The following is a 24,908-nucleotide window of genomic DNA, read 5'->3' on the forward strand; positions in this document are numbered from 1 at the left end:
TTGGAAAAATTATATTAAGTGAAGTAAGCCAGGCCCAAAGAAACATAGGTCCCATGGTTTCCCTTATTTGCAATAACTAGTATATGTCTGAGTCAAGCAGGAAAGGTCAGATAAGTTGATGTTAGGGGAATGAACCCCAAGACAAGTATTCAAGTGATTTTTTTTCTTTCATGCAATTGTTTCTAACATATTTATAAGATGATTTCTATGTTGCTTTGTATGTCCCTCCCCCACGGTATAACCCCTGCTTTCACTGTATTTTATGTTGGTATAATTTGTGGAGGGGAAGGACAAAAACAAATCGTTTAATTAGGGATACAGGTGGACCCATTGCAACAATGAGATGTACAAGTCGTTATATTGGAAAATGAACTTCACAACTTTGGCATGGAGGGGGAGGATTGGGTGAGGGGGTTTGGGGGGAGTATGGGAAGGGAGGGGAAGGGGAAACAAAGAGGAGGCAACAATACTTGATAAGAAATGTACTCGTTATCTTGCCCATGTAATTGTAAATCCTTTGTACAGTGTTCTCACAATATAAATAAATAAATAAATAGAAAATATTTAAAAGCCACATATATCTGAAGGTAGACTAGACTTCTAAGGAAAACAAATAGAAAAGTTACCATGGGTTAGAGAGAGGGTGAAATGGAGATGGGGAAGGGTTCTTTATAAGTACCAAAAAAAAAGGTGTAAAAGAATTTGAAGTAGAGATATAAGAAGTTTTGTAAACTATTAAATAAATTCTACTTATTGTGAATTAAGAAACAGATGACAATTTGGAGTAAATATGTCTACAAAATAAACACTATAAAACTAAGGGATTAAAAATGCTATTTGTACACCCCATAGCAACATTATTGACAATAGTCAAGAGGTGGGTGGAAGCAACCTGCATATCTATCAACAGATGGAATAGATAAATAAAATGTGGTATACATATGCAATGGAGTATTATCCAGCCTAAGGAAGGAATTCTGACACATACCACAGTATATACGAACCTCGATGACTATTATTCTTGTGTATGAGCTAATAACTCCAAAACATATGTGCAAGAATTTTTTTTAGCACTATACAGCTTGTTCTTACTGCATTTTCTCATTTTGTGTTATGATGTACAAAAGACACTCTTGATTCAACTAATAATTAAAGACTCTGGGTAGTAAGAACATGCTCTATTCTAGACACTGTACTTTGTTTAAAAATGCTAATCTCAAGTGGCACTGTGGCTCAAGTGGTAGCGAGCCTTGAGCTGAAGAGCTGAGGCCCAGAGTTCAAGCCCCACAACCAAAAGAAAAAAATAAAGAATGCTAATCTCAATTCTCACAACTTCAAATGTAAATTTAAGTATATTGTACCTTATAGATTTTTTTATCTTATACTTCAAGTTTACCTTATAGCATTTCATAAGAAAAATAAAGCAAAAAGCATGGATAAATATTTAAATCACAGAGCTAGTAAAAGAAAGACCATGAAAAAGAGAGTAACCTGTCAAACTGAAATACTCATTTCTCATCTATCAATTTTTCTTATTATTTCCTGGATCCAAGGAGTCATGTGATTTCAATACAATGTCTAATAAGAATATGTGACTTTTTTATTATGTAAGGATAAAGACAATAGCACATAGTGGAAACAATATAGAGCTTAAGATGGCTTTACCTTTTTACATATTAATTATATGAATATATTAATTACATTAACACATTAATTACATTAATGTTCTTGATATAACAGCATATTTCCTTCTTTGCAGATGTTTTGTTGCTCCTGACAATTATGATTTTTGTATCACAAAATTATCTCAGCCTTAAACTTCTGTAAATTCTTTTTACCTTTTTAAGCTTTGCATATATACATAAACAAATGATGCTATAATTTTTTTCCTTTTGTGGTAGCAGGAATTTAACTCAGGACCACATGCTTGCTAGGCAAATGTCCTATTATTTAAATTTTGCCCCAGTTCTTCAGCTTTTTGCTTTTTTATCTGGGCCAGTCCTGGGCCTTGATCCTCTTACTTTTACTTCCCAAGTAGCTGGGATTTCAGTCATTTGCTCTTACATTCATGCTACATTACAAATGTTCACTTAGCATACATTATAACATAATATATATGTAGTTACAGCTACAGAAATATAGTACATTAACACATTTGCCAGACATTCTACCTAAGAACTGGACAGTAACAGAAAGTAATATTGCAGAGCCTACCAGTGTGAGAGTGTGTTCTTTAGACATAAAAGTGAAAATAGCAAGTGTATTCTTTTCAGACTAAAAGTGAATAAAATTCAAAGCTCCTATAGAAGTCTATGTATGTTAAGTAGTTTGTGTATTTCATTCCACTCTTCTGTAAGCATGCTTAATGAAATGATGAAAATGCTTACTTACTCGTGTACCTTTAGGACCTGGGTTTCCTTCTGGTCCAGCCGAACCCTAGTGTGAACAAAAGGCACAGTTATTATACTACAGTATTTTAAAAGACTTACCAATAAACAAACGAGTAAAAGTAAAATAGGTATTATTTTCACAGCCATAAAACTCAGAACTCTCTATATCTAACAAGAATTACAATGTTTAAGGAATTTTAGGATTTCAGAACCTAAAAAAACAAATATGTTTAATTATGTAACTATAGTACATTAACAGCAAATATTTTCCCTAAATAATTATTATTCAGAAAACTATCCATGTAAGTTTTAAAGATTTCTAAATAATTTGTTGTAAGATATATTCTGATGATGATGATGATGAGACAGGACAGCAGTGGGTTTACACTTAAGAGCACTGTCCCATCGCTTTTTTACTCAAGGCTGGCACTCTACCACTTGAGCCACACCTTTACTTCTGGCTTTTTGTTCTGGCTAATTAGAGATAAGATTCTTACAGACTTTTCTGCCCTGGAAGGCTTCAAACCAAGATCCTCAGATCTCAGTCTCCTGAATAGTTAGAATTAGAATGTGTTTTTTAAATTTTTATTTTCCGCATACTTGAGAATAATAATAAAAATATAGCATTCTGCATTTATTTAATTAATTTTATAAATAATATATTCACAAAACCTGGAAAGTAAACTTGTTCTCTGGTAAAGTAAACTTGTTCTCTGGTAAATCTTCATGAAGAAGCAAGAGGAATTTGAAATGAGGGGGAAGTATTAATGAAATGATTTAGAATTAATTTTCTAAATAGCATACAAAGAACTGAATTCAGCCCAGATAAAAGGTATTTGGTAGTGCTATAAGCAGAACTGTCAACTGTTTGCAAAATTTTTATACCTGTATTATTAAAAACAATGCTTGTTATAGAGTCCTAACCTTGAATATGATTATTTTGATCAATAGCAGTATTGGAAGTCAGCATAGGACATTTTATAAACATTAAACTACAGGACATTTAAATTAGGTGATTACACTGCACATCACAAACACATTTAAAGGATCCACCCTTGCTACAAGAAAAACTTTCTGCAGCCACATTTTTAAATGACTTTTTAACCACTACCATTTTGCAATTATTTCTGTACAAGTAACTCATCATTCAATAAAAATAATCCAACTGCTTTGTGAACATGAACTCTGGAAATCAGAGCCTACAATGTATTAATGAAGAGGATTGTTTAAAGGAGAAGTGTAAATAGTTACTGCACCTGCCTGCCAGGGTAACCAGGTGTCCCGATACTACCAGTAAGTCCTGCAATTCCCTGAAATGAAAAGTGAAATAAATAAAACAATACAACAAAGGCAAAGAAAGTACAATGAAACAAATCTGCTAGATTTATAATATACAATTTTGGAAGCAATTTTCCCTCATAAAATAACTGAGTGCCAAGCATTGCTTATCTTATTCAAGCCAATATTTTAAAGAAAATGATCCAAAATAGCCAAATAAAACAAATTAGAGCTCCAAATGAGATCTGTAATCATGATAAGCCTAAAATACAAAAACCCAGTTCTACATATCTGAGGAAGAGATTTATTCTAGAGAAAGAACTGGTGTATTTCTTAACAATTGCTATCTTGGTGGTTGAATTCCTTTATTTATTTATTTATTTATGTATGTATGTCAGTCATGGGCCTGAGTTCTGAGCCTGGGTACTGTCCCTCAGCTCTTCAGCTCAAGGCTAGCACTCTACCACTTGAGCCAGAGCGACACTCCCAGCTTTTTCTGCTTATGTGGTGCTGAGGAATTGAACCCAGGGCCTCATGCATGCAAGGCAAGCATTCTACCACTGAGCCACCTTCCCAGCCCTGAATTCCTTCTTGATTACACAACATGCCTTAACTGTTTGAGGAAAATTGTCGAAGTCTCAGAAGACTCTAAGAGACAGTGAACTTCAAAACCATCATTCTTCCAGGTTCAACATATGTTTATAGCAAGTCCGATTAATAGATTAGGTAGTAAGAGTCTTTATCATGACTCAGCTCTCCTTGATTGTCACATAGTAAACAGAGACATGCTATTTGCCCCCAAAATTCACAAGCTGAAAGTATGAGCCTGATGATGGACATGGACAACGGTGTTAGGACATGGGCCTTTTAGAAGTAATTATGTTCTGCAAAAAGCCCTTATGAATGGGATGAATGTCTAATCCATTATAAAACTGTGATTATCCTTATACAATAGATAAGAAAAATAACAAATTTCAATTCCTATGGACAGATTATTAAGCTAGTAAGTGAGACTAATACCAGAGACTTCCATTCAAGGTTGTGAGTTTGAAGTATAAACAACTTCTAATAACATTTTTGGGAAAGTCTTCTAATTATTAGATTATTGCTTTAATTTTCACAACTGTGTTCCTTTAAATCCCATCTAAATCCAAAAATACACAGGCCTTTCTCCCAGAGATTCCTAATACCTTATATTTGATTGTGCCAATAGAAAGGAGTGAAGCAAATCTGAAAGGCTTCTTTTGTTCTTTATATCAGTATTATCTGGCTAATGCCAACCTCCATCAAAGTTTCTATTCTATACCTAGCCTAATACTTCAATAAAAGGTAAATCTGTTATAGCACATGGGTAAAATCTGATGGTTCAAAGGACTTTCATGAATAGAAATCTGAACACATTCCAGCTGCACAGAGAAAAACACAAAAAGAATTCCACTGGATATTTAAGTTCTGAAACAACAGCATTAAGTAAAATAAACAAATAACCCATTAGCATAGTCTTCAACTGGCATAAACATAGTCCAAACCACCCACACCCCAAAATCACTTAAATAAGTAAAGAAACTCAAAAGAAACACCACCACTCATTCATGCCACACTTTAAACATGGATTTATACAGTTGATTCAATAAAATCTATAGATTGTGTAGAAGAACAGATAGTTCTATCTCTCTCAGAATTTCTCTTGAGAAATTAAGATCAGGAAACAAGGAAGCCTTCCCCAATCACACTTCGCAGCAAGCATTAAAACACCCATATGGAATCAGTCAGATTTCATTCAGAATCCCAGCACTGCTATTATATATAGATGAGCTTTCTCTATATGATCTGTTTTCTCACCAGTAAAATTGAATAGTAATAACTACGTCTTGAGATTATTGTGTGGAGAAAATAGAACAATGTGTAGGAGCATTTTCAAAAGTGGATATGCAGAGGTAAATACAATAACCATTAGTACTGCTGAGTATAAAATTATTTATATATGTAAAATATTGACTATGGTGCTACTAGATATTATGTTGCATTTAGTGGTATATAGCCTGGAAAATAGCTCTTATTATGCTAAATAACACAGATGATATCATTTAGCTATTCCTCAATGTTAACACAAACTTTGACTCTACCTAGAAACAAACAGATAAGAAGAACTAAGTCCAAAAATACATTTTTCTAACCTTTAAGACTGAATTTAGACTCCAAAGATATATTCCACCTTTAGAATAATATCATGCATATGGACAGAGCTAAGTAATAAAGCAGATGGGAGAGAACTGGTCAGTACTGACTAACAACCAAGTTTTCTACTGATGTGTGAGGTATAAGGTTTCCTTCATTGATTTCGGCCAAAGCTGTACTCTAGGGATTTTTCTTTCCCTCCAGGGATTAATTCCTACTGCCCTTCTCCCAGTTTCTTTCTTTACAAATGCTTAAAAGCTTTTCAGCACTTGTTTGATATTCAGAAAACCATGACTGCACCTGTCACAAATATACATGTTGCTCTACCTGCCATGAAAAGCAATTATTAATGCTGAGAAGCTCTGTCTCAGAGAGCAAACAGAGGGAGCTTGCCCTCTTAATTTGAAGAACACAGAAAACTGGCATTATTTTTTTATTTGTAGATTTAAGAATCAACCTTCATTTTTTTTTCTAGAGTTACTTTGAAGGCTTCCTAAAGCTCGTGAATGTATGAATGATGGTATCCATTACCCTAATCAACTTGTAATGATGGTATCCATTACCTTAATCAATTTCTAATCCCGGCCATGTTCACTATTTATTCACTCTGGCTTAATATAAACTATGTTGTCAACAAGAGATGTAATTCTATTTTATTCTAGGGTAAGATGATTTTCAGGTGGAAGGAAAGAAAACAGCAATATGATAAAAAGAAAACTAATTAGTTACAAAACTGTTTTTGGTTGTAAATGGCATGTGCATATATGAATGGACAATCTTATGGTATAATTACATATACCATTATAACTTGGTTGTTAGTAAAAATTTGTATTTTCATATGCAATGAACAGAAAACTAACAGCTTTAGTGATCAGGCTTTAGTGAACAGATAATAACACAAAAATGTCCAAAACACAGGTGTGTGTGTGTGTGTGTGTGTGTGTGTGTGTGTTGTGGAAAAGAGTCTGTGGTATTTATGAGATTCTCAAAAAGGTCTGTGAAACACATAAGGTTAAGAATTATAGCTCTGGTCGGGCCAGGTGTAGATGGCTCATGCCTGTAATCCCAGCTACTAAGAAGGCTGAGATCTGAGGACTGGGGTTGGATAAATTAGCTTGGGCAGGAAAGGTTGTGAGATTCTTATCTCCACTAACCACAAAAAAGCAGGAAATGGAGTTGTGGCTCAAATGACAGAGCACCAGCCTTGAGTAAAAAACTAAAGGACATGGGCTGGGAAGGTGGCTCAGTGGTAGAGTGCTTGCCTTGCATGCATGAGGCCATGGGTTCGATTCCTCAGCACCACATAAGCAGGAAAAAAAAGTAAAGGACAGCAGCTAGGCCTCCAGTTCAAACACTCCACCCCCCCTCCCAAAAAAAAAGAGATTACTGCTTTGAAATAAATTAGACAAATAAGGAAACTGAATAATAGTGAAATATTATTTATTAAAAATTTTAAAGAATCTATTGCTAACCAATCAAAAAGTTGTCTTGCATAAGACACTGAAAAGAAAAATTGACAGATAAGGGAAAATAATCTCTCAAAAAGTTCCTTAACATTTGTCTTTTCCACTGGAACACATAAGAGTGTTAGAAAGGAAGTACTTACTTGTTCACCACGGAGTCCTGGGAGCCCTGGATGGCCTTTGAGACCCTGCAAGGAAAAAGGTGAAGCTATGATAGAAAAATAAACTTACATCAACAAAATAACCAAACATATGTACTAAGTTGCTTTATCACAATTTTATGCTCCTTTATAAATACAATATACTTCCACACGAACCTGTGTCCTATTGAATTTAACCTATTTATTTAATCAGCTTACTGCTCATTAAATAACAAATTAATTGTGTATTAATTGGATAATTTTATTATCAGCTTAAATGGTAGCCAAATATTGAATAGAGAGTAATGCACATCAACCCCACTGTGTAGGAATGCATTCACAAAGTTTGCTGAGGTCTGTGGAAAAGTTGGTTTTAGTTCAACAATGCTGAGATAAAATGCCTTCAGATATGCATGTTTGTAATTATTGAAAAGCTGAACCATACCGAGTCAGGTTCTCTATCCCAATGATGGCCATACTTCATGATTGAATTAACTCAAATGAAAGAGGATTCTCACAGACTTATCAAAAAGAGATCCCATAAAGTCAGCTAGGAAATTGGCAACAAAAAATGTTTCCAAGTAATATAATCAAAAGAAAATCTTAATATCAATCATTAACACCAGCTGTTATAAAAATATACTTCCTTTAGAAAGATCTTCTTGTAGGAGCAAAATGAATGTTGATAAAAGCACAAGAAGAAAGAAAATAAAGAAGTCATTGGAGCTAATTTGTATAGTTCTAATCTACCATTAGAAAATGAACCTACTGCTTCTGGAGATTTTGGTAAATATAAAAAAAAGCAAAAAAAACTTTTAACTCAAAACCTCATGGAATTTTAAGCAAAATATAATTTAAAAGTCTAAAATAACCATAGTTGATAAATATGAAAGTATTACATTAATAGACTGTGAAGAAGACAAGTTTTAAGATTTCCAAATGTAGCCTAATTAAACAATCATACAGGATTAATAAATGAAGTTTTGTCAGAACAGATAAGTTTGGATTAATGGATTAGAAAAGGAAATTATTATTATTAGAATATAACAGTACTAAAAGGTGGTGGGGCATTAAGAGGTGATTAGATCCTTAAGAAAGATGCTTTTCTATCCTCTGAAAAAGATAGACAAGTTACCCCCAAGAACAGGTCACTATAAATACTTTTAAATATTTTCTTTCACATATGTCCCTTTGGCCCTGCTGTTTTCCACCAGTAATGGTGACAAAGGAAATGAGGCTTTTACTAGGAGCCCCGTAGACAAACCAACACCACACTCTCCAGAACATGAGGCAGTAAAACCTCTTCTTTATAAATTACCCAGCTTCAGATAATATTCCAGCAACAACAGCATCAAGAACAACAACAAAAATGGTCTAAGGAATCCAAGACAAGAATTGAACTTCATAAATCATGGTATTATCAAAAACGTATGCTCATTATAATAAATAGCATCTATACACCAAAAATTTTCATAAAATAAGGAAATAAGAAACATCCTCACACCACTCAGACAGTGGTGTTGGCTCAAGGAGGCTAGAAATAAAAGCCCCTGAGATAGTTACAGGAAGAAGAGGATTAAGGAGTCAGGGCAGGAAACACATAAGTTGGAGAGACTGTTTACCATGAGCTTATTTCTTTTTTAATGAAGAAAAGTATGTACTTATTTACTGGCTTATTTATCTTCCTTTGTGAACTCAAATATATCTACATATTCTTTCGGTTCATCACAAATTGTATTTCTGATCAATATTTCTTTTCTCTCTAGACTAGAGTAAAACAAATGAAGTGGTGGTACCATTTCTTTGGATTACCTTCCCCAGAGTCTTTAGACCACCAAAAGATATATGCTCATCATGCTTTCTTATGCATGTATAGTTCCATTTTAAGGTAATTTAATCTTTATTCAGAAAGCCTGATAATATGGCAGCACCTAGAGTTATCACCCATTCTTCATGAGCTCACTCCTTTACCTGGCCTTACCCAAAGGATGACATTTAAGCTAAGGAAAGACAATACAAAACTAGCCAGTGGCCAAAAGGCCTTAGGAAGAAGAATTTTTGTCTAAAACAATATGAGATAAGCTAATCAAATTCTATTTTTTAAATGAAGTCCAACCATTAAAAAACAATAATTAGCCAGATGCTGGTAGCCCACATCTGTGATCCCAGCTATTCAGGAGGCTGAGATCTGAGGATCATGGTTCATAACCAGCCCAAGCAGGAAAAGTCCATCAGACTCTTATCTCCAATTAACCACTGGAAAACTGGAAGTAGAATTGAGTAGCTCAAAGTGGTAGAGTGCTAGCCTTGAGCACAAAAGCTGAAGGACAGCCCTCAGGCCCTGAGTTTGAACTCACAACTGACAATAATAATAATAATAATAATAATAATAATGATGATGGACCAGGAGGTGGTAGCTTATGCCTGTAATTTTAGTTACTGAGAAGGCTGAGATTTGAAGATCAGGGTTCAAAGCCAGCCCAGGCAGGAAAAGTCTGTGAGGCACTGATCTTCAATTAACCACCAAAAAGCTGGAAGTAGAGCTCTGACACAATTTATAGAGCACTAGCTTTGAACAAAAACTTAAGTGATGGTTTCTAGTCGCTGAGTATGTGCCTCAGTAGTGGCCCACACCTACAAAATAAAACAAAAACGAAACAAACAACAGAAAAAGTCACATACTTTGCAGTGGGTCAGAGGAAGCTGCAAAGATTTATCAAGAAAAGATAAGAAGAAAGTAGAGTCTTTGAGATGCTGTATGAACATGCAAATATACATGGAAATTAAGAATACCACTTGGCATCAGTGGCTCACATCTCTAATGCTAGCTAGTCTGGAGGCTGAGATTTGAGGATCAGGATTTGAATCCAACCCAGGCAGAAAAGTCCATTAGACTTTTATCTCCAATTAAGAACCACAAAGTCAGAAATGGAGCTGTAGCTTAAGTGTTAGGGCACTAGCCTTGAGCAAAAAAAAACTTAAGGAGTTCAAGCCCCAGGACAGACACACGCACACGTGCATGCACGCATGCACACACACACACACACACACACACACACACACACACACGTGTACAAAGGTATTTTGAGAAAGAATATTGTCAGAGGAGAAGCAAGGTAACATTGAAAGAGATGCAGAATGAAGGAGGTAGTACTAATAGAAACATATTTTAAACATCCACAAACTCATGCTTGTAAGATACTCAGAGTGAATTGGAATCGGTGTCTTTCTTTATGATTCCAAGTTATATTACAGTACCTATTTTTAGATTTCATGTGGTCTCCGTTTCCCTTAAGGCTGCAGAGAGAATTGAAATATTTGACTTTTTTCCTTAAGATGGCCTAAGCCTCTGTGCTTTGCAATCAAAAGGGCCTAACTAAAACAATATGTTTTGGGGGGTGTTTTTACTGCTAGCAATATGAACAGACTGAGCACACTACGTTTTAAGTCCAGTATTGCCACTAACTAGACATATCATGATTGTCATTATCTTCTTCTGTGAAAAAAAACAGCATTGATTACATTAATAGTAAAATGTCTTCTTAGAATTCATGATTACTAGAATCTAGGAGAAAGTCACTACTTTGTCTTTGTGTTTAATTTAGCCGTCAAATAAAAGACAAAGGCAGATATAAGATGCTTTGGGCTTGGAAACACAGAAAGAACAACATCAATGTACAAAGGTGGTATAAGCCTTAAATATGAAGTGTCCTCCTCTTAAGCTCCCCATCTTGTGGTACTAACTTGGGAGGTTCTGGGAACTTTAGGAAGTGGCATCTAGTTGGTGTCAGTAGGTCACTGAGAGTGTGCCTTTGAAGATCCCACTGACTTCTCAGCTGCTTCCTGATTCCTTTCCTCCATGAGGTGACATTATGACTTACCATAGGCTCAGATTCAATGGAAGCAAGGACTATGGACTGAAACTCTGAAACTATGACATAGGATTAATAATTCCTTCAGTTGTTCCATCAAGAACTTTGGTCATAGACACAAAGAAGTAATTAATATGGGTGGGGACTCAGGGATGAAAAAGAGGAAGAGGGTGGGTTGGGTAAGAGACCAGCATGGTAGTTTGTTCAAAACATGGCTATACATTAGATGAGAGTGATAGAGTTAAAGAGAATATATATTCCTCAAAAAGCTTAAACTCTTTTAAGTTATTTTTCTATTTAATTCAGAATGGCATCTCCAGTGCCTAGAAGAATAGAAACTTGTTAGCTAAGTGATGTAGAGACTTGATGAATGAATGAACTCATTGGATAGAAAATCAGTTCAATAAAAAACAAATTCAAAATATTTCATATTTTGGTTCTCTTCTCTCAAAATGAAAGATAATAAACCTACCTTTTGCTCTAATAAAATATGATACTGTTCTATCTGTAACATGCTAGAGTTATCAGCACTACTGCATAAAATCTTTCATTTATACTCTAAATTTGGGATTATAAACCTCATTTATTTTATGCTAGGCATACACCTTGGAAAAGCAAATGAATAAATTTCTGGGAAAACTTTCTACATTCCAGATTTGGCACTGCTCCAATCTAAGAACATCATCTTTTCTTTTAAAAATATAGGCCTATGGGATTGGGGGGGAGGGGGGAGGCTGGGAAGGGATGTGAAGGGTAAACAAAGGAGGAGGCTGCAATGCTTGGTAAGAAATGTACGCATTATCCTGCCCATGTAATTGTAACTCCTCTGTACAGTATGTTCACAAATAAAATTAAATTAAATTAAAAAAAAGAAAAAAAATATAGGCCTATGTGCTGGGAATGTGGCTCAAGTGGTACAGTGCTATCTTTGAGCCAAAGAAGCTCAGGGACAGTGCCTGGGCCCTGAGTTCAAGCCCCAGGAATAGCAAAAAATAAAAATAAATAAATAAATAGACCCATATTTCAGTCTTTCAAAAGTATCAGTTGATTTAATTTTTCCTATTCCAATATAGAAGAATAAAAAGGTCAGTAATTAGCAACATTGATTTTTTTTTTCTGATGAGCATATTGACAAAAATGAAGTAGATACATTCTTTAAGAATGGCTAACAAGAAAAATTCACAAAATGTTTCATAATGGATTAAAAACATATTGCAATAAAATGCCCTTACCAGGAATTCCAGTATTCAATGGGACAGGAAATCTGAATCTTAGATACAGGTTTTATTTTTAGTAATTCTTTGAACAACAATTTGAGCCCTTACAAATTTAGTAAATAGGTGGTCACACAACTAGCTCTTGTATAGAAAAAGAAAAAGAAATCTCAAAATTATACCCAAATGACAGATGGCAGACAAATTTGAGTCGGCATAAATTTCAAATAAAGAAGTCTGTATACTGAAATACCTTAACCCAAATGAACTTATAATAACATGGGAGTTTTGCTCATGTGAGCCAGTCTGAAGGAAATCCATAGGTAAGTGTGTAGACAGTGGAACGTTCTCAAAACCTTTCAGACTACTTTGGTAACCATTGTGCTCCCTGTTGGAAGTTTCAGTACTGTATTGCCTTGTGCTCAGCATCCCCTCTATTAGCAGATATGGAAGATCATAGACATGGCAACTGGGTGGTAGCCCAGACTCTCAAGTATCAGCATTTGAATTAGAAGCTCACTTCTACATAGGATTGGGAAACAAACCAAGATAAAAATTGTTCTGTAGATTTGATAGAAATGATGGGTTGGTGAAAGATGATCTATAGAGTTAATTGTAAAATAGCAGAATTCTCTATATTTATCATTTCAGAGATTGATTTTTATGATGATTTTTTGCATTTTTTTCAATTTCACCTTGACATTCAATATTGTTACAACTCCTTACATTTAATTTCCTTGTTTTAAAGTCTTTATGTAAAACTGAATGCTCAGCATGTGGGGGTTGAGGAAGCAGTTCTGTACCTGAACACAGGGCCTAAGTGCCGTTCCTGAGCTTTTGGTTTATGGCTTGTGCTCTACCATTTGAGCCACAGCTCTTCTTTTGGCTTTTTGGTGGCAAATTGGAGATGAGTCTCATAGACTTTCCTGCTTAGGCTGCCTTTGAACTACTATCCTCAGATCTCAGCCTCCTGAGTAGCTAGACTTACAGATATAAGACAGGTACCCAGTTCCTGAATACTTTTTGAATGAATGATAAATTACAATTCAATCTAGTAGATGTTTTTAGTTCTTTTCCCCTTTCCAATTATATATTGATGTGTACTATGAATAGCCTGTTATGAAAAGATTTCGCTTTTTCTCAGCTCTTTCCTTCTCAGCTCTTTCCCAGCTCTCTTAGCTCTCTTTCCCAGCTCTCTCTCTTTCCCAGCTCTTTCCCACATCTTTTCCCAGCTCTCTCTCCTTCTCAGGTCTTTCCCAGGCCTTGCCCAGCCCCGTGGAGTGCCAACCTGGCCTGGTCCCAGCAGGTCTACTGAATAAACCTACCCCTTACCTGAATACCACATGTGTGGTGCTGTTCTTACTCAGCTACCTCTTTTTAAATACCTAATATAAATGGTGCCATGACTTGGATAAAGGGCTTAAAGTCAGGATAGGTGGGATTCCTCTCCAGTTTTTTTCCTCTTTTTTTCTTTTTTTGTTTGTTTTTCCCTTTTTGCTCTGAGGAATACCTACAGTTCTGATGGCCTTTTGCAAACTGGTCTGTCTGCTGCGGACACAGCACATCGATACCACTGCTGCCTTCACATCCACGTCCACACCACTTCTCTACTCTGGTGAGTGAAACTACTCTATGGTTCTCTGTTGCTCAGTCTCTGTCCAGATGTGATGCCACGCCAGAGAGCTCCTACAGCCTTTAACTGAAAGGCTGGTCATCTCTGAAGCTGAAGCCGAGGACGCTTGGTTTTGGGGGCTTGGTCATTTCTCTCTAGAGGGCTCTGGGGAAAGTCGGGATGCCGCTTCTGCCTGGTCAGCTCTCCTTCACTCACCAGACTGACACTCCTACTCATTTAATTGGGTGCTGCGAATCACGCCTAAACCATGAACCCCTTTGAAATGCCTCCTGTGCTCCCTGGAAAGCCAGAGCACCTAATTTTATGCCATTCTCAGATGTACAGAGTTTTTGCTACTGCAATGGTCAATGGTCAGAAGTCTGTTTACCTTCAAGCTCTCTTTGCTCTCTCTGCCATTCATGTCCAACTTTCCCTATCTCTCCTTTCTCTTTTCTACATTTTGGCTTGTGCCCTGAAGAGTGCGACGCAGGCTGGGTCCCAGGGACCCCCCCTGTAAGTTCCCTCTCAAAGGCTAGCCAATGTAGACTTGATCTATTTGTTCAGGGTTTCTTTGCATTTTTTCAGAAATTTGCCATCTTGAGTTCGCCATCTTGGCCACATGGTGGGTTAAGGGTTTGGCCCCATCTGACCCTTAACCTTCCACCAAGCTTACTACTCCATCCATCTATTCTAAGGTGCCTTGCTAACAAGTTGCTCTTTTCACAGGCCCTGGTAACTGAGGCCCAACCATCTGATGTGCTTTGTTAGCAAAGATGTCTACACATTGTTGTCAAAAATTTTAGGTTTTGAGTTTTGCCTTTTTTGTTTTGTGTTGTATATTCTACTACTGACTATGTGGTTCTAAAATACTGGGCATATCTGTGCTAAAATTCTCATCACATCTAATGAGTTTTGTCATTTCACAATATTTGTGGTCAGTTCTTGATAAGGAGCAGGTAAGCTGTACTTATTCTATCTGATCTCCTTGTTGCTTTAATTGGAAATAATAAAGTGCTTTTGTGGCAAAGATTTCAATTCAAAGCCAGCCTGGGCTGAAAAATCCCTAAGACTCCATCTCCCAACTAACCTGCAAAGAGCCAGGCTGGAAGCATGGCTCAAGACTCTTACCTTTAACCAGCCAAACACTGGAAGTGCTATTGTAACTTAACGTGGTAGAGCACTAGCCTTGAGCAGAAATGCTCAGGGACAGTGCCCAGGCCTTGAGTTCAATCCTCCTTAAATACCAACTGGGATAAGCCATCCCTGCAACAATCACCTAGACTCAGCCAGTCTGGGGAACAAGGGACCATGGAGAGGAGTAAGAGGAGATGATGTCACATCAGCAACTTTGTGCCTGCCCTTTCAAAATTAACCAGAGCTGGGAGGTCAGTACAAGTAAGAAGCCTGCCCATCCAATGTCTATACCTGCCTACTTATTAACTGGACAGGAATTTATATTCTTGCCTTTGTTACCTGACTTCTCCTCTACCTAGACACCAGATGTCAGAAGTAGCTAGGGACATTTCTACCAACATTTTTCAGCTCCAACTCCTTCCTCTTGCCATTTATTTACTCTCTAGCATTTTTCTTCCAGCCCCTCAATGCTTCATGAGACTTCTCCAGACTTCATCTAAGGACTCACGCCACCAAGGGACAGCTGCTGCTTGCTGCCGTCTCTGGGAGGGGACCAAATTCCAGCCTTTTACCCCTAATGTCGATGCCCCTTGTCAGCAGGAAGTAGCCAGAGAGAATCTGCACCCTATTTCAAGATTATTTAAAGGCTGGAATGTAAGGTCTGCTCCGGGATGGTGAGAAGACTCCACCCTTCTCATAGCAAAGTCTCCACCCAGTACCTGCGTTACCTAGGCAACTGGCATACCTGGAAGAGGTCACATCTGCATCCGCTGAGGTCACATCTGAATTTGATGTGGCCACACCTTTCTCTGCCCATACCCTAGATAAGGCCTAGCCCAGGCCCAGACGCTCTCTCTCAGCTCTTTCCTTCTCAGCTCTTTCCTAGATCTCTTAGCTCTTTTTCCCAGCTCTCTCTCTTTCCCTGCTCTCTTTCTCAGCTCTCTCTCCCACCTCTTTCCCACCTCTTTCCCTAGCTCTCTCTCTTTCTCTGGTCTTTCCCAGGCCTTTCCCAGCCATGTGGAGTGCCAACCTGTCTTGGTCCCAGCAGGTCTACTGAATAAACCTACTCCTTACCTGAAAAAAGAAAAGAAAAGAAAAGACTTTTCAAGGTAATTGAAAAAAATCTAAAGTAAAAATTCATTCTGACATAATAATCATGAACTTTCTAGTAGCATTTTAATATTCAAAACAGTCATCCATAATAAAAAAATCCATTTGAAAACATTTGCCTTGTATTTCACAATTGCTCAGTTAGATCTTTATGCTAAGCTGTGCTTAATAGTTTATGTTTGGATTGTCCTCTTGAACTTAGAAAAATTGCTTCAGTTGATTTACATTACTAATGTTCTTACAATGCAAAACAGCAGGTTTCTAGTTTTAATATAGCAACTGATGGCTATTTATAAAACAATTTAAAAACCCATTTTGAATCCAAGCTCAGAATTGTAACTCTTGTTTTCTAGCCAATTCAACATGCACTTTGGATCCAATTTATCTGCTCTTTGGCAAAAGTTTAGATACTTAATGGGAAGTGAAAATACACTTTAGTTCTTAGGAAAATAAAAATTCGATGAAGACAGCCAGGCAATGCAACCAAATTGGAGACACATATTGCTGGCTAAAAATGCTACTAATGATTTAAAAAATAGGAATGGAGTCAGGAGTTAATAAGGGTGAAAGGGGAGGGAAGAGGAAGGTAGGGAAGGGAAGGAAGACACAGCCCAGAGCTAGAGTGGCTCAGGTCTGTAATCCTAGCTATTCGGGAGACTCAGATCTGAAGATCTAGGTTGGAAGCCAGCCTGGGCAGAACAGTCTGTGAGACCCTTATCTCCAATTAATTACCAAAAGGTAGAAGTGGAGGTGTGGCTCAAGTGGAAGAATGCCAACCTTCAGCACAAAAGCTCAGGGGCTGTGCCCAGGCCCTGAGTTCAAGCCTCAGGACTGGCATAAAAAGAAAAGAAAAATATTCTATTAGAGAAGAAAATATTTCTTTTGACTAGGTTGTTTTACCATCTTTTTCCAACATTACTAAAATGTTCTAAACTATTTCTTTGCTTATTTATCTCAACAGTCATCATGAGTTGTTAATGTACCCCACACAACTTTCTCACTGTCATTTTAGCTTAAAATACCACTTGAATTTAGATTAATTTGGAAGAATTTAAAGATTTCCAGATATTTTCCAGAGAAAAAATAACAACAAAGTCATTGTTATCTGTAATATATTATATTATATTATATATTATCATATATATTCCTTTGACTTACAATGCTTGATAAGAAATGTACTCATTATCTTGCCCATGTAATTGTAACCCCTCTGTACAGTATTTTCACAATAAAAAATAAAATAAAATAAACAGATGTTGGCTTAAAAAAAAAGAAAAACAGTGTCTTACTTCTTTTGGCATCTATGCTAGAAAGAGCAACAGATACTGAAAAAATAAATTCTAATAAATCTTTACTTAAATAATGAATTTATTTCAGCTCTTCTTGGGGCTCTATTCAGGGCCTAGGCTGTCACTGAGCTTTTGTGTTCAAGGGTATCACTCTTCCACTTGATCCATAGTTCCACTCCCAACTGTTTTTTATAGTTAATTGAAGATAAGAGTTTTAGGAACTTTCCTTCCCAAGCTGGCTTTGAACCTCAATCCTCAGACCTCAGCCTCCTAAGTAGCTAGGATTACAGGTGTGGGCCACTGGAGTCTGGTTTGTAAACAGTTACTATTAATTACACAGTCAGATATATCCACCCTACCAGGATTAAAGTCCCAATTTTGCTAATAAAAAGTTGTGTGGGGGCTGGGAAGGTGGCTCAGTGGTAGAGTGCTTGCCTTGCATGCACAAGGCCCTGGGTTCGATTCCTCAGAACCACATAAACAAAAAGAAAAAAGCTGGAAGTGGCACTGTGGCTCAAATGGTAGAGCGCTAGCCTTGAGCTGAAGAGCTGAGGGACAGCGCCCAGGCCCAGAGTTCAGGCCCCACGACCAGACCCCCCCCCCAAAAAAAAAGTTGTGTGGGCTTGGGAGAGCAATCCATGCACATCTGAATTAACTGATTTATGGCAATAGAATATCTGTCTCAGTGGGTTGTTTTAAGATTAGATCAGGCTCACCAGACTATAACATTAAACATCATAAAACAGCTGCTTTCAATATTAGTAGCAATAGTTACTATAACCATGAAATGCTCTAACAGGTTAAAAGATACCACTTTGTATTAATCAAAGCACAAGTGCTTTAACTCACAAAATTCACCGAACACACAGTGAAATGCACAGCAGATTCAGCTCAGTATTAATAAAGTTTTTGTTTTCTTCTCAGTCCTCCTGTAACTCTGTGACTGAGCAATTCTGCTAACCTCTCTGAGCTTATCTTAGTTTTCTCACAAAACAAATAACTTCATTCTTGCATTGCACTTAAGAATTCATCTAATACTTTTGGGGAGAACTGCCAACCATGAAGAATGGGATTATCTAAGATACAGGTAATGTGAGCCATTATTCTAAGTTCTAGCCCACATAGACCTTGCAAGTTAGCAACTATGAATGTGAGCTAAATGGCATTAAAAAACAACAAGTTATATATTTACTATATTCTACCCCCTCAGTGTCTTGCCCTCTCCCTCCCAGACAGGCCACCAGAACAGTCCACCAACCTTATGTTGAACCCATTTTTATGTGCATATGAAATTTAGATATATATATACAGATCATGATGGCCCCTGTCTCAGTTTTGCTAGATGAAATACTAGTTTAAGTTTAGGTGGAATTCCTACAGTCTTTTCATAAAAATACTTATTTTTCAAAAAGCTATATATCGTTTCTATTAATAGGCACATTCTGAAATAGGAAAACATTCTCAGAAACATTACATTATCAACTAAAATATTTCAACATGGCTCTAAACAACTATCAAATCATCATATGGTATGGATGATTCATTTACCAGAAAGTAATTTTTGAACTAAAATGTCCCTAGAGGAAATTAATCAATAACTTAAAATTAATAACATATTAAGATCTCTACTTTCTATAATGTCTACTTCTAAAAGGCAAGATTAGAAGGTTTAAAAAGTCATAAAGAAAAATAAATCTGTTGAAGATACTCAATTCATGGTATTTTGTTTAAAATGCTGCTGCTAATTTGCTTGACTATACTTGGACAAGTCAAATAACTACATAAGTTTTAATATTTTAAAATACTGATGCGCCATATAACATATACATACATCCTTAGAAGTTAATGTCTTTGGTCTTAAGTAAGCACAGCTTCCAAGTGAAAGGTAACTTACACTCAGGATTAAATTCAATGTTCTTTTCTTCTATGAATGCTAAAAGTATTCAATATTTAGTATTTTCCTTTCTGGGATATTAATTGCAGGAAACATGGATATGATTAAATAGTAGAAATACATGGTTAGCTATTCTTTCAGATCCTATGATTTGTTTGATAGCAGTACAATTTCCTGAGTAGCCATAGGTATACTAAGTAAATAGATTCATTTCTGAATATCATGACTAATATAATGAATGGCCACTTTGCTGATAATGAACATTTATTAAGTGCTGGCCATTTATCTGACCCTGTATTACTTGGTCATCTCATTTCATTTTCCTCAAAACTAACTGTAAAGTGGATAATATTTTACAGATGAGTTAAGGAGGCTTAGGGAGGTGAAGCAATCTGTCCAAAGTTAATGGTGCTTGAGAAAATGACCAATGGTACTTAAACCAAGAAACGACTGCATGACTACCTGTGATCTAACTCTCCCAAAGGAAAGGAATATGACCCACTAAGATACTAACAAAGCACATTACGATGTGTATTTAGATATTTATACCAATTCAAATACTGCTGTGCAATATTTTGAGGACCTTAGAATTTTCAAAAGAAATCTTATGTCTCCGTTATTAACAAATGCAGTGTTTGGGGGAAAGGCAGCAGAGAAAATTTATTAATTGCATTAATCCTAGAAATTCCATAATACCTTTAATAAAATAACTACAGAACTGTATCAATGTTCCCATTAAAGAGTTGAGGTCATATACCCATAAATACTTCTTTTTACTAGTTACCCCCAACATCCACTCCCATCCTGTCTGTTATACATATATATACAGATATGCAATCTGTTATAGTGTAGATATGCAGTGTCTCCCCATAGACTCGTGTACTGAAAGCATGGTTCAAATGTGATGGCTACTTTGGGAGTGCTGGAAACAATAGGAGGTGGGACCTAGCTAGACAATAGTGGAAAGACCTAGCAGGTGTTTTTCTCTGGGTTTTTTCCTTCTCCACCCACCTTGCTTCTATTGCTCTGCCTTCCTCTCCACTTCTGTCCTCTCTAAAACCAAGAAGCAAAATAAACTCTCCTTCCTTTACAAATGTTTCTCTGAGGTATTTTTCACAGCAAATAAAAGCACTGCTCATACACTACCCTTCAAGTCTCACATTTGTATATACCATGGAGAGATTATGATTTCCTAATAAATGAGAGCTTTAAAAATCCAAGTGTGTTATCTGTAAGCAAATGAATCTTACTTTGGGCATTCATGTGTTATAGAATGACTTTACAGGTTCAGAAGCAGGTTGGTGCCCAATTATACTTTGTAAAGGTGAAAGCTCCAATATGCTGTGGGTCGCATGGACTTTTTCCAGTATGAGAATGTTGAACATATCCCTGACTTTTACTTTGCCTAACATCCTGCTCTTTGGGGGGTATCACATTCCTGGAGTAGGACATGAATCTATTTTTTTAAAGAAAATGAATTTAATACACTGCTTTAGGCTTGACTTCAGAATGAGATCATTGTAGTTGAAATCTCCCAGATCCATCTGACATCTAATTATATGTCAAAGTAAAACTAGTTTACCTTTTCACCTTGCAAACCAGGAGGTCCTATTAATCCAGAAAGACCTTGGTCACCCTATAAAGGAAACAGAGGTTTAATGTCATGGAAAAGATTAGAAAATTGAATCACATTTTAATCTTAGACATCTGGATGGAGTGGAGAGCCTTAGATGATTCACAGGAAGTACTGAAGGGCCACTTCTGCTTGTAGGATTGCTCTGGTGCTTTCCTCTGTGTGCCTACCTTTGAGAATATCACCTAAGAGGGACTATAGAGGAGGTTTATTGATAGGTCCAATTGTTTGTACAGAGCCCACTTCCTCTACCTTGACAAGAGAGTGCTCATCCATTTTGGATGTAAGGGACAGAGTACTTGTGCCAAGGAGAGATATGCAGGTAGCTATATGAATTGACAATGAGAAAATAATGGCAAAAGAGGTAGGAGAAACCAGAGATGGAAACATGGATCATAATGAGCCAGTTATGTAAAATAACTGAGAGATTAAAATCTCCCTTTGCCTATTTTCATGGCAACAGACTTACTGTGGATGGAAAAAGTGTAATTGAAAATGAGAGGGGTAAGGGTATTGCTCTGTGTGTTGGAGCCTGATGCTTAGAATTCACAAATCCCTGGGTTCAATTTCCAGAACTGAAAGCAAATACGTTCTCAGACAACACACAGAACTTCTTTTAACTTTAATTTTAATGTTCTGTTTAGTCTTTAATGTATGTACCTTAGTATGTAATCATATCAAATGATTTTTTTAAAAAAGAATGTTTCTGGCAATATTAACAATACTAAATAGAAAAATAGCATTCTTTGTTCTAATGTTCATTTTAATGCTGCTCTAATGATAGTAAAGTTGATTATGTCTCCTCCATAGAAAAAGGAAAAAAAATATTCATCTAAACACTGAATTCATGCCTTCAGGACTCAAAAGGCTTTAAAAATTGTCTACGGTTTAGTATAATGAAGGACTAGCCTCTGTATTTCTTCTATTGTCTAATTGTTGACCATATATTTATTATATAAATGGCTAAATAAAGCTGGGTGCCAATGAACCACACCTGTAATCCTAGCTACTCAGGAGTCTGAGCTCTGAGGATTTCAGTTCAAAGCCAGCTCAGACCAGGAAGTCCATGAGACTCAGATCTCCAATTAACTACTAAAAAAAAAAAAGCCCAAGGTGGAGATGTGGCTCTAGTGGTAGTGAACTAGCCATGAGAAAAAAGAAAAAGAAAGAAAAGAAGCATCTCAGGAACAATGACCACACCCTGAATTCAAGCCCCAGGAGCAGCGCGCGTGCACACACACACACTAGCTAAATACAGTACAGTTGTCTTTTTCCAATCTTCCATTACTCCCACCACCTTAACATTTGTATGTTATTAGTCAATGTATGTGTATAACTAATCTCTTGTCTCTTTAATACCTTTGGATCAAGTTCCAAGAGATGGCTTAAATTTTTTACAATTAAAAACACATCTCTCAATTTTAAAATTTGAATTTAACTTAAATCTCAATGGAAATATGGTGTCAAATTTTATATAGTGTTGCATTTCTCTTACACAATATTAACCATAGTCAGTATATGAGTCACGCAAAAATTAAAGAAATGATCAACATATTTCCAAGTTTCAACCGCCATATTTAACTACTCTGTACTTTGTACAAAGAAACCACAACAAAGATAAAAATACAAGCATTTGATTTAAATGTCATTGCTTAATCTGAAGTTTTTATTTAAAGCAAGCACCAAAATGGAATAGATGTTTGTTTTCTAAATTTTAAATAAGGTTATAAGTATTCTTTATTTTGTTATTTTTAATGATAGTATTTATATTTCTTCTCAGAGTGAAGATATAATCATGAGTAAAAGATCAATGAAGCTACTATGTTTCCAGTAATAAGTTCTCCTTCTCTTTCTGTTATTTAGACTCCATAAACTCAGTTGCATATCATAGTAATAAAATGTCTAAAATTTTAGATATAGAATTTTTGAGAACTTACTTATAGAGGTGTATTGACTATTATATGATATGATTTTTTTCTTTAAGTTTAAAGAATTCCTGTAAGCCAATTGAACTATCATATTTCAACCTAAGTATCACCAAAAATTGTTTGGGGATTTTTTTTTTGTCAGTCATGGGGCTTGAAATCTGGGCCTGGGTGCTGTCCCTCAGCTCTTCAGCTCAAGGCAAGTACTACCACTTGAGCCACAGTGCCACTTCTAGTTTTCTGGTGGTTTATTGGTGATAAGAGTCTCATGGCCTTTCCTGCCCAGGCTGGCTTTGAACCATGATAGTCAGATCTCAGCCTCCTGAGTAGCTAGGATTACAGGCATTAGCCACCGGCGCCCAGATTAGGGATTTTTTTAAATCTATAAATATATACCACATAAAACCATTCTATAGTTGTATCATGTTTATCAAATGCTTGTGTAAACACAGCTTTCCAAACATTTGTCTAAGATGCTGTATTTACCCTTACTAGAAAACAGCACCTTCCGACCAATAAAGGTTTAGCTGCTATCTTTACTTTAGATGTTAAAGGTGTGTGTGTGTGTGTGTGTGTGTGTGTGTGTGTTCCTGTTCCACGGCTTGAACTCAGGATATGGCACTGTCCCTGAGCTTTTGTGCTCAAGGCCAGTGCACTATCATTTTGAGCCACAGTCCCACTTCTGGCTTTTTTGGTAGTTAATTGGAGATAAGAGTTTCACAGACTTTCCTGCCCAGTCTGGCTTTGCACCATGATCTTGAGTAGCTAGGATTACAGACATGAGCCACTTGGCACCCAGATAGGTGCCAGTTCTTACTTAATATATGTGTGTTTGTATTTTAGAATATTATAATATGAAAAGCATCCTGGACTAGAAATCAGAAATTTTGGCTTATCATTAAATGACACTACTATCCATGCATGACCCACTTAAAACCAATCAATTCTGTTTCCTCAACTGGAAAATAAGACTATCACTAGTTCTCTCCCAGGGAATTTCTGTGATCCTTAAGCAGGATAAAATATATGAATATGAAAATATTCATAAGACATATAATATGGCTTTTGGATTTATGTTACTATGTTCATGTGTACCAACAGCAAAGTCTTTAAGGTAAAGATGACATGTTGTCCTAATTTTTTTATTCTTCCTACTTCTGACAATGTTGCAGTAGAAAATAAAATTTGTGGTAAGGTTTAAATCAGTAAGTGATAAAAGGACATATTTTACTTAATTCTTCAAGTTGTTCTTTATTGATTGAAATCCAGTAGTTATTTTTGCTATCTTCTCTATCTGATAGAGTAAAATTAACATTTAAAAATAAGTTCAGCTGGGCACTGGTGGCTTATGCCTGCCTATAATCCTAGCTGAGATCTGAGGATTATGGTTCAAAGCCAGCATGGGCAAGAAAGTCTATGAGATTTTTTATCTCTAATAAATACTTGAGCTCAAGTGGCAGAGTGCCAGCCTTTAGCAAAAAGCTCAAGGACAGTGTCCAAGCCTTGAGTTCAAGCCCCAGGACTAGCACCAACCAAAAAAGTAACTGAAAAAGCTTAAATACTCAAAATATATTACCATGATTTTTAGTTCATGGACAAATAAATTACCTTTTGTCCAGAAGCACCGTGATCTGGAGAAAATCCTGGATCGCCTTTGGGGCCCTAGATAAAAGAGTTACAACACCCTTTATGAAGCTTAAATCATATATAGTATATCACAGATCTTCACTTCTATATAATCAGACACTTTACACTGAAAATGGTATTAAATAAAAT

At 36.3% G+C, this 24,908-nt stretch overlaps 1 protein-coding gene across 1 annotated transcript in view; it reads right to left on the minus strand.

The window, feature by feature from the left end:
• Positions 1–24,908, minus strand: part of Col24a1 (collagen, type XXIV, alpha 1) — a 280,847-nt gene that overhangs the window by 239,204 nt on the left and 16,735 nt on the right. The window contains exons 5-9 of the mRNA XM_013018210.1: positions 24,741–24,794; positions 21,157–21,210; positions 7,453–7,497; positions 3,647–3,700; positions 2,392–2,436 (exon numbers count right to left, since the gene is read on the minus strand). Coding sequence (XP_012873664.1) covers positions 2,392–2,436; positions 3,647–3,700; positions 7,453–7,497; positions 21,157–21,210; positions 24,741–24,794 — 252 coding nt within the window. The remainder of the gene's footprint in view (positions 1–2,391; positions 2,437–3,646; positions 3,701–7,452; positions 7,498–21,156; positions 21,211–24,740; positions 24,795–24,908) is intronic.

This window comes from Dipodomys ordii, unplaced genomic scaffold (genome assembly GCF_000151885.1).
Source record: "Dipodomys ordii isolate 6190 unplaced genomic scaffold, Dord_2.0 Scaffold39, whole genome shotgun sequence".
NCBI classification, from domain to species: Eukaryota; Metazoa; Chordata; class Mammalia; order Rodentia; family Heteromyidae; genus Dipodomys; species Dipodomys ordii.